The sequence below is a fragment of the Nesoenas mayeri genome (assembly GCF_963082525.1).
Source record: "Nesoenas mayeri genome assembly, chromosome: 8".
Taxonomy (NCBI): domain Eukaryota; kingdom Metazoa; phylum Chordata; class Aves; order Columbiformes; family Columbidae; genus Nesoenas; species Nesoenas mayeri.
In genome coordinates, this window is record NC_137554.1 from 5963532 (window position 1) to 5974959 (window position 11428).

Sequence of the window (11428 nt, forward strand, 5' to 3'; positions counted from 1 at the left end):
CACCCTTTTCTACTCAACTCTATAATCTGGTCACCGGCATTAGTCTGGAGCAAGACAGTGGCCAGCCCCCGTGAGGAAAAGTGTGTGTAGAGGTGGGGCATTTAAATAATGCTATTAAAAAAGATAATGTTACTGCACATGAGGCACTAGGGCCTGTATTACTGTTGCCCAAAACTCATTAATGTTAGGTTTCTTTAAAAAATGCATTTAATTTCCCCCATCTTTTTGTTGTCTCGGGAGTGGTATCAATATGGCAAAGTTAGCTCTACGGAGAAGTCATTCTCCATTAGACTTGAGGTATTGCTGTAGCACTTCTAATGAGAAGTAGAACTAGATGTCCAAACTGTTCTGTAGAAATATTTTCAGGTTATTAGTGTTTCCTAGAAGCTTTCAATAAGAGGAATGGGTTTGTTGTATCTCCCTCCCACTTGTGCTGGTACAATCTAATTTAAATGACACCTTGTAGAAAGAGCTGAAATACTTTTTAGCCACAGAAGTATTTCATCCTAGAGAAAATAAATTAGACATCATGCTGTGTCCATGTGCAAATTAAATCTCTTCTGCACTAAAGCAAAAGCCATTAATAAGGTCTGTTTTCATCCAAAGCTGATTAGTAGCCTCCTAATATTCCACCCTGCCCACCGTATTACCTTTTAAAATACCACAGTTCATTGTGCCTGTTGAAGAGCTTGAAGGGACTGTTGTAGCCTGCAGTATAGAAGAAGTCTTCATGGAATGGTTGGCCTCTGTTTCTTAAGGTTCTGGCCAAGACTTCAGCTTCATCAGCATATTTCTCTGGGAGGCAAATCCACCAAAGGACCTGGTAGAAGTGAAAAGGTTGTTTTATTAAGGAGTTCATGCCCCTGCTTGCTTATTTTCACAGAAGGAAACTTTAGGCTTGCAAAGCATGTGATGTCTGAGCACTTCTGATGCAGTTTGTAGTTACTAGATGTATGGTGCAGAACTAGATGTCAGGGAGCATGTGGCTATTTGTGCCGTTTTAAAAGGTAGGATTTTAAAAAAATGACGAAAATGAAGTTGCTGGCAATGTTCAGAGCATTAGCTGACACAGATTGTTACCTGTGACATAAGCACATGCAGAGGGGGGAAGTGTAACTTTGTGTGCTTTTCTGGTAATAAATAACAGCCTTGCAGGTTTTGTGGGTATTTGGGATTATAAATAAAGAGGGCTGGAAGAGTAATTTAGATGTTCTGTAGCACAATGTGTCCAAGAGCAGAGGATTCCGCAGACTGTGTTTCTATAAAAACCCGCTCAATGCAATATGGAAGAGTCTGCTAAATAATGTTTCAAAACTTGGTCATTTCTCTTTGTTCTTCGGATACCTAAGGATAAGAAAGATTTGAAAATGGTCGGGTTTTTGCCAGTGAAGGCTCTGAAAAGCAGGATATATCCACAACTGTGAGAAAGAATAGTCCAGACTTAATAGATGAAGCCATTTCAGTAGCAGCCTTTGTTAGTCAGCTGCACTGGTGCTGCTTACCGCACAAAGACAGCTGCTGCCTTGCGCTCCTCGATAAACACATCCCAGTCGGTTGGCTGTGGCGGGGAGTCCTGATGTTCAAATGGCACGAAGAAAGAGATCTTGAAGTGTGTGCAGCCAGATTTTATCAGATGTGTCACTGGTACAGTCATATCAATCTTCATTTCTAGAGGAGAGGAAAAAAGTTTTGTCTTGAGCAGCAAGGAAAGACAGTGCCTGAGTGCTGCTGCGAAGGCTGATGCAGAGGTATCCTAAAATGAGATACCAAAGCAGCCTCACATGTCGAATGGCCTAATGGAGGCAAAAGGATGTCCTACAGCACATCTACTGTCCTACACTATTCAGCTTAACCTCTCATTTGTGCTTCTTACAGTTCAAAACCAGCACATTGTACCTTTTTCATTCTTCCCTTGGATGTAGTGGAAGAGTTTCCAGAAGCCCTGGCACATCGCCTCCTTCTGGGTCTCTCCCCGAATGACTGTGCTGACCCACTTGGCTGTCTCATACCGATGCAGTTCATAATCCTTCATCTGAAAGGTAGCAAAAGTCACAGTGACCATAAGATTACTATTGAAGGTTATGAAAATACTGTTGCAGGGAGATAATGCTCTTTGTTGCATACTCTAGGCATGCCCCCAACATCAAACTATTTGATTCCTCCCTTGTAAAACCATGCTGTTCTGCCTTAGGCTGAGCTACTCAGAACTTACAAATAGGTGTTGCTCTCCCCTTTTGTAACTAGGTGTGAACAGTGTCTATAGTAATGCTTCCCAGAATTAATCAGGCTGAGAATCCCAGCTCTACGCCAGCTCCACAGAGCTCCCTTCCTCTTGATTTTAACACTTGCCATTGTCTCCACTGAGCTCCAGAGAGGGGACTGCAGATCCAGGGACAGAAATGTTTGCTTGAAGGATTTGATCATCTTGCCAGAGCTGAAAGACAGACACGGGTCTCTCTTCTATCAGTGCAGTGTAAAATGGGGCAGAAGACAGCGCTAGGGCTTCTCTGCCTAATGTCAAAGAGCTTTTCCTCAGCCTCTGGTCTCAAGCCTTTTAACACTTGCTGAGAAGTGACTAGAAAAGTTACGGGAAAAGGCTGGTGCTTTCTAAAAAGCAGTTGTCTCTGAAGTTGTGAAAGGCCTGGATTCCACTGCTTATCCCCAATGATTCAACAACCAGGGCTGAAATCCTTTAAACTGTTGAAGGAGAGAAGAAAGACCCAAGAAGAACCAAGCTGCCTTTGCTTCTTGGTGAAATGAAGGCATTTTCTGGCTGAAAACCAGAAGATTGAGGTCCTGCAAGTGGGAGTTGTGTGGAAATGTGTAAGTAAAAAGGACTTGAGGACTCCAGCCAATTTGCGCCTCAATGAAAAGGTACTTGTGTTGATGGGCACTCTGTCATTGACTGTTCCCATACCTTTATTGGCCCTCATAATAGTGGATGCCTTTCTTAATGGCCTCTAGCTCCAGAGGCCTGTGAATAGATGAGGTATTCTGTATTTCTGAATGTGTAGCTGCTTTCCTAGGTAGTCTTCACATGGAAGGAGGAAGCTGCAGCTGTGAAAACATTCCACTTCCTCTCGCTGTCCCGAAATGAAGGGGAAAAAAATCAAAATCACAGAATCCCAGAATGTGAGGTGTTGGAAGGGCCCTGGAAAGCTCACCCAGTGCAATCCCCCCATGGAGCAGGAACACCCAGATGAGGTTACACAGGAAGGTGTCCAGGCGGGTTGGAATGTCTGCACAGGAGATTCCACAACCTCCCTGGGCAGCGTGGGCCAGGCTCTGCCACCCTCACCAGGAACAAGTTTCTTCTCAAATTTAAGTGGAACCTTTTGTGTTTGTACCCATTACCCCTTGTCCTACCATTGGCTGTCACCGAGAAGAGCCTGGCTCCATCCTCCTGACAGTCACCCTTTATATATCTGTAAACATGAACGAGTCCCCCCTCAGTGTCCTCTTGTCCAGCTCCAGAGCTCCAGCTCCCTCAGCCTTTCCTCACACGGGAGATGCTCCACTCCCTGCAGCATCTTGGTGGCTGCGCTGGACTCTCTCCAGCAGTTCCCTGTCCTGCTGGAACTGAGGGGCCACAACTGGACACAAGATTCCAGGTGTGGTCTCCCCAGGGCAGAGCAGAGGGGCAGGAGAACCTCTCTGACCTACTGACCACCCCCTTCTAACCCACCCCAGGTACCATTGGCTTCCTGGCCACAAGGACCCAGTGCTGGCTCATGGTCAAAATCGCTATTGTAATTACCACATCTGGTTAAAAGTCTTGAGATTCTAGGTGCCTTTGTTCATGATTTTTGTCATTAGGAGGTAGATTATAGACCTACATCCCCAGAAAGTCTCTTTTTAGCTATTATATTACAATGTCCTTTGTACTTTATGTTGCAAGGACAGTGTGTAGTTAATGGAGCAGTTGTCTTGATTTGTAGATCATGGTACATTATCAGAGTATAACTTAATTGTTTCTTGGGTAACAGAACAAACTTTGAGGTTATTTTTCGTTTCTCCTCAACTGTCTACAGCTGCCCACACAAGAAGCCCTGTCACTCGTGTTTCTTTGTACTGGAAAAGTAGGTGTAAGGTTCCATTTATTTCTGAACCACTAGTCCAGCCCCTTCCCAAAGAGTCAGGAACTTCCCAAAGTTTTGCTTTCGTCTTCCCCTGGCAGGGATCGGCTCTGGGAAGGCACCGCTGGAACAGTGTGCTCAGCTGGCAGAGCGGCCTGGGGTGCGCCAGCACTTGATTATCGGTGAGATCTCCATGGTGGATGGCAAGTTCTTCGACAGGCTGGAGGCAGTGGCGAGGCGAGTGTCTAACACCTAAAAGAAATTACTTGCCCTGAATTTCCCCAGGTTGCTTCCTTCCTCTGATTATGGGAATGATGCAAGGCAACCATTGGCATAGGACTAGAAGGAAGCATGAATTCACAGCCAGCAGGCCTTTATCTTGAGATAGGTTTTGATCATGCCCCCACTTCCCAGCCACGGCTGTTGTGGTTGTTCTTTCCATCTCCCTGTCTATAGAGCTGTCTATGCTGTGTGCACCAATTCTTTGTTGGAAAAAGAAGCAGTGTAACAGCTACCAAGGAACTAAGGTGAGTAAGGATAGCTGGGATAGGTAGGCAAAAGCAAAACAAATGCCTTGTAATAGCATTGGTTAATTATTTGAGTTCTTCTGACTCGGCTGAGGATAAAAGTCTTTTACCTCAGGGGGTGTATGTTTGAATATACTAGCAAACTAAGTAACTTCTGAGACCTGACTATGTGCAGGTCCTGGAGAGCATTCAGAGCTTCTCTTCCTTCCTCTTTAGGGTAGTCAGAAAACAAGATGAGCCTTTTGGAGGAATTCAGCTAATCATCTGTGGGGACTTCTTGCAACTACCCCCAGTCTGTAAGGCTCATGAAGAAACCAAGTTCTGCTTCCTGGTACAAAACTGACCTGACATTTATTCTTATCCTTCAAGTCTGCTTCTTTCCTTTCTTAATAAGAGAATTATTTGCCAGGTAGAAAGCTGGAGGAAATGCATCCACATAAACATGGAGCTGACCGAAGTGCGGAGACAGACTGACAACACCTTTGCCTGGCTCCTGAGTGCAGTCCGTTTAGGCAGGTGAGGAAAAGCTGCTCTCTTTGTAATCCCTGCTCCCTACTAATGGACCAGAAGAAAGACCAGTTTGTCACTTCTTTGTGCTCTATCAGGAATGTGTGGCTGGGAGCAGTAGCTATAAATGCTTTAGTTAATGTAAGCAGGTTTTATATATGCTCCTCTGACAAGGTGGGACACTTTCTGGAGTCCCTCTTTGCAATTTCTGCTGAGGAATGCGATGGATCCTGAGCTGACAGTGGCCAGGGCAGGGCTGGGGCAGACATTGCACTTTCTCTGCCCATTGCTCCAGAGGTCTGGGGCTTGCACAGCCTGATCCAGCTGTGTGAAGGTTACTGCCGCTCAACACCTGTTCCTGATGACTTTAAATAATAATCTTCTTTTTCCGGTCACAAGGTGCACAGAGGAGGTTACCAGACTGCTGATACAGACTGCCGCTAACAGGTCTGAGCACGATGGGATCCTGGCTACGCGGCTCTGCACCCATAAAGATGATGTAGAATTAACTAACGAGACGCTTGCAACAGCTATCAGGTGAACTCCTTGGAGGAAGCTGCTGGCTTTGGGGCTGAGCTCTGAGTGGATGCAATAGGGTGTCAGGAGGAATTGGTGGTCTGTCGTGCACAGCAGCACAAGTCTAAGCTGTGCGTGTTGTAGTTGAGCTGCCTGGGGGCAAAACTTCACAGGTTTTTGCTTAAAAATCCACACTGTTACTTTTTGGTGTGTAACAGATTGTGAGCTCATTGCTTGCTGAGGAGTAGAGTGGGTCATTATTGCCCCCACACCCCTGCTTCTTTCCAGAGCATCTCAGAAAGGTGGTGCTCTATCCAGCCACAACTGGAATTAAGGGCTGTTTCATTTCTGCCTCCCTTTCTGGCCCTGGGAATCTTCCTTAGTCCTCTTTGGCAGCAAGTGAAACTAGTCATAGGCTCCAAATGGTGACTGCTCAGTTCCTATTTACTGCTGGCCTTTGATTTCTGAGCCTACTCATGCTCTGGGAGGTATGTTGGGAAGAGAGGCAATAGTGAACTTTCTGCTGTTACATGTGACAAGGTTTGTGACAAGATGTCTTATTAGCAGAGCAGAATGGATATTAAAAGATGAATTGCTGAATGATTAATTCAATGATTGCAATTTGTCACATCTTTCTTTCTTTAACAGAAGTGCACGCTTTTGAGGCTTTGGACAGTGACCCAATGCTAGTGAAGTTAATTGACGCTCAGTGTCCTGTGGGTGGTAGAGTTGAGCTAAAGCTTGGAGCTCAGGTGAGTGTGTGTGCACATACACTTGTGAAAGACCAGTGGGTCAAATGGCATCAAAAATAAAGGAATAGCAGATAGATGTGTATATTAGATTAATGTATAGAATGCAGATTCTGTATAGAACGGTTATGCCAGACCAACAGAAGATTCTAGCCTAGTCTGCTTATCCTTTCAGCTTGGAATCTTATCCAGATAGAGAATTTATTTGATTTGAGCACAGGTCCCTGTCTTGTGGACAGTGGCGACCACTATGACTTTGGCACACACCTTAAATCAGGTTTAAAGCTTCCAAGCAGCAGAGAGCACAGACAGTCCTGGTCTGCAGTCTCAGCTCCACGTACAGCAGCCCTCCTGACCTGTAAGAGTATAGCACAGATTGCCAGATTTGCAGGAGTGGGCAGGTTGCTGTGAGCTAGGGCTGTCAGAGTGGAAAGGATGCAGGACTGTGTTTAGCAGCAGCACCGTTTGCCTTGGGAAGTTGTTCGCTAGGTTCTAGGCTTGCTGGTGTTTGGGGAAGGTGAATCTGTTCCCTGAATCTGAGCTCCCAGTTGGGGACAGAAGCAACTGAAGTGCTTAGTGCTGCAGAATGTCGTAGCTGGGAATCCTAGGAAGCAAAGGCTGTTAAACAGTTTCAATCCAATTGGAGGTGGTGCTGTATCCTGCAGTTGCAAGATGTGGCTGTGGCCACACGAGCCTGCTGTGCTTATGCTTCCTGACTAGAAGCTGAGCTGCAGGTGGCTGAATGGGCTGGAAAGCCAGAGCACTGAGGGATTTTTCTCTGTAGGTGATGCTAGCTAAGAATGTCAAGGGCTGGTGAACGGGGCATGAGGAGTTGTTGTAGGATTTGGAAGTAAAGAGAAGGGTAAATAAACTTTTAGATCCTTTATTGAGGAAGGGGGGAAAAAATGAGAACAACTTATTACTGACTGTCTACTGCCTGATAAGGATAACTTAAAAGAAAGCAGGGAGGAGGTCTTCTCTACAATGAGAGGTTTGGGGTTCTCATGAGCTGTGCTGTCATGTACTGTCTGTTGGGCTGCTTATGTTTGCTTATCTTTATTCTCTAGCTATGTATGCTTGTTTGCATCTCCTGTCTGTTCTGTTGAAGCAAGTCTTGGTGGCTGTGTAGTTTTTTTGTTGTTGTTTTTTCGTTTGTTTGTTTTTTTCTCATAGAATAATGTTCTGCTACCTGCAACGGGTATTTTTCTCTGCATCGCAACTGATAAATTATCTGAGTTTAATTCTCCTGCTTAAGTAGGTCCCAAATGTAATTTGAGGATGTTCTATTTACTGTGTGTGGGTTTAGGTTTTTTTAGTGTGGGATTTTGTTTATTTTTTGAAATGCAGCTCTAAAATTCCTGAAAGACTGACATGGGAAAGGAGGGAGGAAAAAACCTTAGGCTCCTGGCTTCCTGGCTGTTGAATGTCACAAAACATCCCTGTTTCTCTCCTGCTCCCATTCCTACAGGGCTGCCTAAGGTTAGATTTCTAGGTGGGGTCACACAGGTCATCAAAATGGAGAAACGGGTCTTCAAAGGACCATCAGGAGTTCATCTGAGTGGTCAACAGTTGCCTTTAAAATTGGCATGGGCTATTTCCATTCACAAGAGTCAGGTGAGTGTTCTTTTGCAGCGGCTTACAGACTTTTACACCATCATAAGCCTTATTTTCTGAGTGAGCTCGCGTTGCTGGTAAAACGGGGAGGAAAACTGAAAGGCCTTTGTTGTGGGGGAAGTCTAGGGTGTGTGTGTGTGTCTTTAGCGGTGAAGAAGGCAGCACCTGTTTTCCTGTTTGTGATGCTTGTCCATAGCAGTGTTGCTAGCCTAGAGTTTCCGTAAGGGTGCTGCAAACTCTATACTTGCTGTTGGACTATAAGATATCATTGTTCACTGCTGTGGGCTGATCAGGGCAGTGTTTCCCTGACAGCATCACCATTAGTGACCCTGAGGTTTGCAGTGTACATGGGGAAGGTGCAGGAGTCACAGGTGTGCTCTTTGGGCTGAACTTTTCCTTCAAAGGTGTGTTGTATTTTTTTCAAACTAAGTAAAACTCCATACACTTTGATAAACACATCTCTCAGTAAAAGACCTCTTGAGTTTGTTCCCATGCCACTGTTTAAAACAGTCCATGTTGTAAATACTGTTGCCTCCTGGGATGTCTGTTCGTGCATACAGGGCTGGCCAGGTCTACCCAAACTCTGGCTCAGCCTGGTGTTCTTCCAGTTAATTACTAGGAGTGAAAACAACAGGTTTTCTTTTCCTGCTGTGTTGGGTATATGGGCTTTGTGGAGTTTCACACAAGCAGCTTATCAGAGTTATTGGACCCTACTGTCTACTGGAAAATTCCCGACAGTGCAAAACTGTCTTTTTTTCCCCATCTTTTAATCAGTTATGTAGTCAATCAAGGGACTTCCTTTTTCTTTTTTAATCAAGCTTGTACCTTGAGGACCATGTACCTTGAGAGACTCGCAGGACAGGTCAGTGTGCATACAATGTGCTGGTCTTTTTTTGTTTATTTTTTAACAAGCTTGTCTGTGTCTTTGATAGGGCATGTCTTTAGATTGTGTGGAAATCTCTCTGTCTCGTGTCTTTGAAAGTGGACAGGCTTACGTAGCCCTTTCCCGAGCCCGTGGCCTTGCAGGTCTCTGTGTTCTGGATTTTGACCTAAAAGTAGTCAGAGCTGATCCTTCTGTGTTGCAGTTCTATAAACAACTTGAGACGACATCAACTTCTAACCCAGGTAAAGAAAAATCTCATGCTAGCAAAGACTGCCTTGTACAACGAGGATGAGAGATGTTTGTCCTGAGACCCTTCCTTTTTCTTCTGAAGCAGGACCATTCAAAAACTTGTGGTGGTAGGAGACTTGAAACTGCAAAGAGAGAATGTGGTGGTGCAGTTCTTGATAGCAAAACATCCACTGTAGTGTTCGGATGGTATAGCACTGCCTGGCCCTGCGGGTGAAAGGGAGGGTTGGGGTTCTTTGATCCTCCTCTCGCAGTAAGGACTGAAGGGGAAGTAGACACACAGGAAATCTTAGTTGTGTTTGTTTGTTTTTCATTTTTTTTTCCCTTTAGGATTCCCTACACACTCATTCAGCTGCTGATGAAAAGGAGAACTGGAAATGCAGTTGAGAATGCTCTTCTGGCCTCTCTGAGGCAATGGACAGAATGCTGATTTGCAGCCATCTTGCTATTAAGTGTATTTGGTAACACAGATGAAGTCAAAGGAAATTATTTTTTTGTAATGTGTGCTTCATTCAGTTGTTCCTGGATGTGTAGAAGTCTCTCTGCCTCATGCCTCTGAAATTTGGAAGGCTTCTGTAGCCTCTTCCTGGGCCCACAGTCTTGAATACTTGTGTGTCACAGATGCAGTTCTATCAAATGAAATGACTGAACATGGACATGCCTGAGGGACCTTCCTACATTTCCATCTTGTCCACTTTGTTGCATTTTATTCTCCACCTATGCAGACTGAAACTTGGGTGCTTTTCTTCAAGTGTACCACAGCTGAGGCATAAAAGGTTTGTGTCCCGTTTGCCTGGATGGATTGGACCTGTTCACAAGAGCTGCTGACACAAGGGAAAGCAGCACTTCTGTAAGCGAGGAGCTGCTGGGAACTGGGTTCTCTCTTCATAGCATGCTGGGATGTTCTTGCTTTCCAGATGTTTACCACCAGGAGGCTCTGCATAACTTCATCCACAAGCAGAACTAAGAGTTATACATGGCCTGTTATGCTGATCCATAGACTTTTAATCAGTCTGTTGCATACAATAAGGTGTGATTTTATTTTTTTCCAACCTTCTGAAATGAGCTGGTGGTGTTAAAAACAGGAAAAAGTCCTACATCTTGTACCCATGATTATGATGGAACTACAAGAATTGTGGAGATCAATTACCCTATTAGAAAGAAAGGAGAGAGATGCGATGGGTGCTTGTGGGAGCCCCTCTTGTTTAAACACTTGAGGCTCACTCAAATGGGAGGGAATTTCTGCTGGAAACAACACATCAAACTAATGAGGTGGAAGTTGAATGTGCAACAGGAAATAATGGGCAAGGACATGTGAAGTGAGCTGTAACTTCACCTGCTTCAGCAAAAGCAGGGCTGAGCAGAATTAACACGCTGTATTTTTGAAGTCTTAATAAAGGAGAATCTTCGGTCTACATATTTTAGCACACTGCTTAAAGCTTAAGTACCTTGTATATTTTTAAATGTTTCACATGTGGGAATAATGTGAAATATCAACATGCAGCTGGAATTCATCTCTTGCATGATAGTCTCTCTGTAGCGAAGCCTTGTAGTTTGAGTTGAAGGCCACTTCTTGGCAGCTGTTCTCCTCAAAGCCAGGGAAGGATGTTGGCTGGCCAGTGGTTAACATAACAGAAAGCAGACTTTTGGTAGGATTTTAAATATATTTTTTTAAAGTGAGAGTTGTTTTTTCTGGGCTTGGGGCGTAGAGTTTCAGAGAAAGCAAGAGCAGAAGACCCAAAGCATGGGAGTTATTGAGGACTGCTTACTTTAAGAAGGAGTTCTTAATGTATCAGCACATGGCTTCTTCAAAGAAGAATAGATGGAATTACCTGAAGCTGGGCTGGAGTCTGTGGAAGGTGAGACCCTTCCCATCACACTGCAGGCTGTTCCTAGAGCTACCTCTGCTCTTTCAGACTCTCATTTCATTTGTGTTGTATACTTTTTTTCCTTTTTCCCCCTAAACAACACCCTCTAATCCTTTGAACTTGACTTAAGTTGTTCGTCTGCCTTGGTGAGGAGTTGAAAAATGACTTTCCTATGCCCCTGGAAAAGAGGGTACCAGCTTCAGTGCTGAGGCAGATGGGCCTGGGGCTCCCAGAGCCTTCACTGGACCTGATGGGGGGGCCTGGTCTCCATAGCAGCCCCATGCTCCAGGGGAGCTGGTGCAGATCTCTCTGTACCCAGTTGGGGTGGGTGGGGTGCTCAGGTTGTCAGCCTCCTGTGCCAGGCTGGCATCAGCCCTTCCTGGCCACCTCCATTCCCTTGGCTGCAGATGAGCCCTACCCTACTGCATGTCCCCACCTCACA

At 45.0% G+C, this 11428-nt stretch overlaps 2 protein-coding genes across 2 annotated transcripts; one reads left to right on the forward strand and one right to left on the reverse strand.

Moving 5' to 3' along the window:
- Positions 1-646: 646 nt before the first annotated feature.
- On the reverse strand, positions 647-2424 carry LOC308042908 (heme-binding protein 2-like; the record flags this gene model as incomplete). The annotated part of the gene is given in 5 exon segments (XM_080348677.1): positions 647-801; positions 804-820; positions 1503-1668; positions 1897-2032; positions 2350-2424. Coding segments are annotated over 5 exon segments (549 nt in total).
- Positions 2425-2866: 442 nt separating this feature from the next.
- LOC308042909 (ATP-dependent DNA helicase PIF1-like) lies at positions 2867-9870 on the forward strand (the record flags this gene model as incomplete). The annotated part of the gene is given in 14 exon segments (XM_080348678.1): positions 2867-2874; positions 4116-4313; positions 4820-4934; positions 5013-5119; positions 5510-5623; positions 5625-5647; positions 6275-6378; positions 7160-7175; positions 7178-7200; positions 7204-7237; positions 7844-7989; positions 8922-9086; positions 9088-9114; positions 9449-9870. Coding segments are annotated over 14 exon segments (1137 nt in total). The 3' UTR covers positions 9506-9870.
- Positions 9871-11428: the final 1558 nt, after the last annotated feature.